General features: G+C 42.2%; 1 protein-coding gene across 1 annotated transcript; it reads left to right on the top strand.

Moving 5' to 3' along the window:
• Nucleotides 1–1104: 1104 nt before the first annotated feature.
• Nucleotides 1105–1959, top strand: LOC130507788 (putative RING-H2 finger protein ATL37; the record flags this gene model as incomplete). The annotated part of the gene is made up of 1 exon (XM_057002437.1): nucleotides 1105–1959. A coding segment is annotated over exon 1 (804 nt), but the record flags the coding sequence as incomplete, so codon positions are not given.
• Nucleotides 1960–1965: the final 6 nt, after the last annotated feature.

Below are 1965 nucleotides of genomic sequence, written 5' to 3'. Positions count from 1 at the left end.
ATTATTGGTCGGGCTATATTATATCATTAACTTATAGGTTATACAACTAGACATGTCAATTAGAATCGAAATCCGCAGTCTGAACCCGACTGGTCCTAAAAATTCACATGTTAAATAATAAAAGTGATATGACAATTTATTTTTTGAAACCCTAAAAAGCATTATAGCGCTATAATAGCAGGACCGGGCTTTGAATTCTAGGTCCTAAAATATTTTCGGACCAGACCGGGGCAGGCCCGGCCAGATCGACTTGACACCTCTAGGCAAGGCTACTCCTCCGCCATTGATCTATCTCTTCACAAGGCGGTGGAATAAACGGAGGAGGGAAACAACGACAAGCACAAAGCGGTTCGTTTCCCGGTTCTCGGCGACAACACATACCGAAGTTTACAACTAACCGGAGAAGTTTATCTGAAGATTGTATGTGGTAGAGCTTCTACACCCCAGTGTTCGGGAAAAAAAGTCTTAACCGGCAGTAAGAGTCCACATCTTTTGATGCTATAACTTGCGGATCCGGGTGGCGTTTTGCTTCTAAAGTCCGCTTTTTCAATCGGATGAATTTGTCCGGTTTAGTGGTTAAAGAACGAGACATTGAACACCGATGGTCATGAGATAAGTTCGAAGATGCATTTTCATTTCGAGGGTCATTTCAGCCATTGCTCCTTGTGCAACATGCCAATATAGCGTAACAACAAAGGCAACTCATTGAAATCAATTTTCTTTCCTCTGTCGATCGATTTAACTATTTGGTATACCTTTCGTAAGGATTGTTTTACATTACTTTGTTTATTTCAGTTTTTCTATCAACTGGTGTATATAGATAAAGGAAAAATTAGAAACTTTTAAAAAAGAAAATTGTTGAAGTATGATAAGGCCAAAAGCTCTCCGAAATGGTCTTCCATGCGTAGTCAACAAGCTAATATAGATGGAACGAGTGAACTCTACTTGTTTGACGTCTACGGTGAACCCAGGGACTTATTCAAAGTCAGCGACCAAACAAATCTAATTGATCTACATATCTCATACTATATTTGTTGTCGTGACGACGAGAACTTATTGATCCACGAATCATAATCGTGCAGTATAACGTCTTCTTCATCTCGCTCTACACGGAAACTTGGAGCTCAAGTGATCAGCGAAAGAGCCGTTCACATTATGACTATCTTCACGAGATATCTCACACATAGGTTCGTTTTATGTGTTTTATTGTCGCTTTTCATTTTCCAGTTCTTGCCTAACGCAACCTGCCAGCAACAGCAAGAACCAGAATCCAAGGTCACGGCGGAATCAGTAATTGGAATCGTTTTGCTTTCCTTCTTCCTCTTTAGTATAATCGGTTGCTGCTTCTTCTATGCATGCCAGAGTGCAGAGATTGAAGCCGAAAGCCGTCAAGTGCTGCACACTAGAGAAAGGCATGGGCTCGAGAAGGACATCATCGAGTCCTTACCGTTTTTCCTTTATTCAGAGATTAAAGGGCTCAAGATAGGCAAAGGCGGGGTGGAATGTGCAATTTGTTTAAACGAGTTTGAGGATGAAGAAACGCTACGTTGGATGCCTCCTTGTAGCCACACTTTCCATGCTAACTGCATTGATGTCTGGCTCTCTTCTCGGTCTACATGTCCGGTCTGTCGTGCAAATCTGTCTCTGAAACCTGGCGAGAGCTTTCCTTATCCGAGTATGGATCTTGAAACGGGAAATGCACAAAGCAGTTTTCAAGAATCCCCCAACGACATAAGCTTGACATGTAACAACGATGCAAATTATATAGCACCTCGATCGAGATCTACAGGCTTATTGTCTAGCTGGCGTATGGCAGAGATATTCGTCTCTAGATCTCATTCGACGGGACGTTCAGTGGTTCAACTTGGTGAGAACCTAGAACGATTCACACTGCAGTTACCCGATGAGGTGCAAAGACAATTGGTTGGCTTGATCAATCCGATATGGAGAAGCCACATGGCCTTA

The sequence above is a fragment of the Raphanus sativus genome, unplaced genomic scaffold (assembly GCF_000801105.2).
Source record: "Raphanus sativus cultivar WK10039 unplaced genomic scaffold, ASM80110v3 Scaffold5782, whole genome shotgun sequence".
Classification (NCBI taxonomy): domain Eukaryota; kingdom Viridiplantae; phylum Streptophyta; class Magnoliopsida; order Brassicales; family Brassicaceae; genus Raphanus; species Raphanus sativus.
This window is presented reverse-complemented; position numbering and strand designations above follow the sequence as displayed.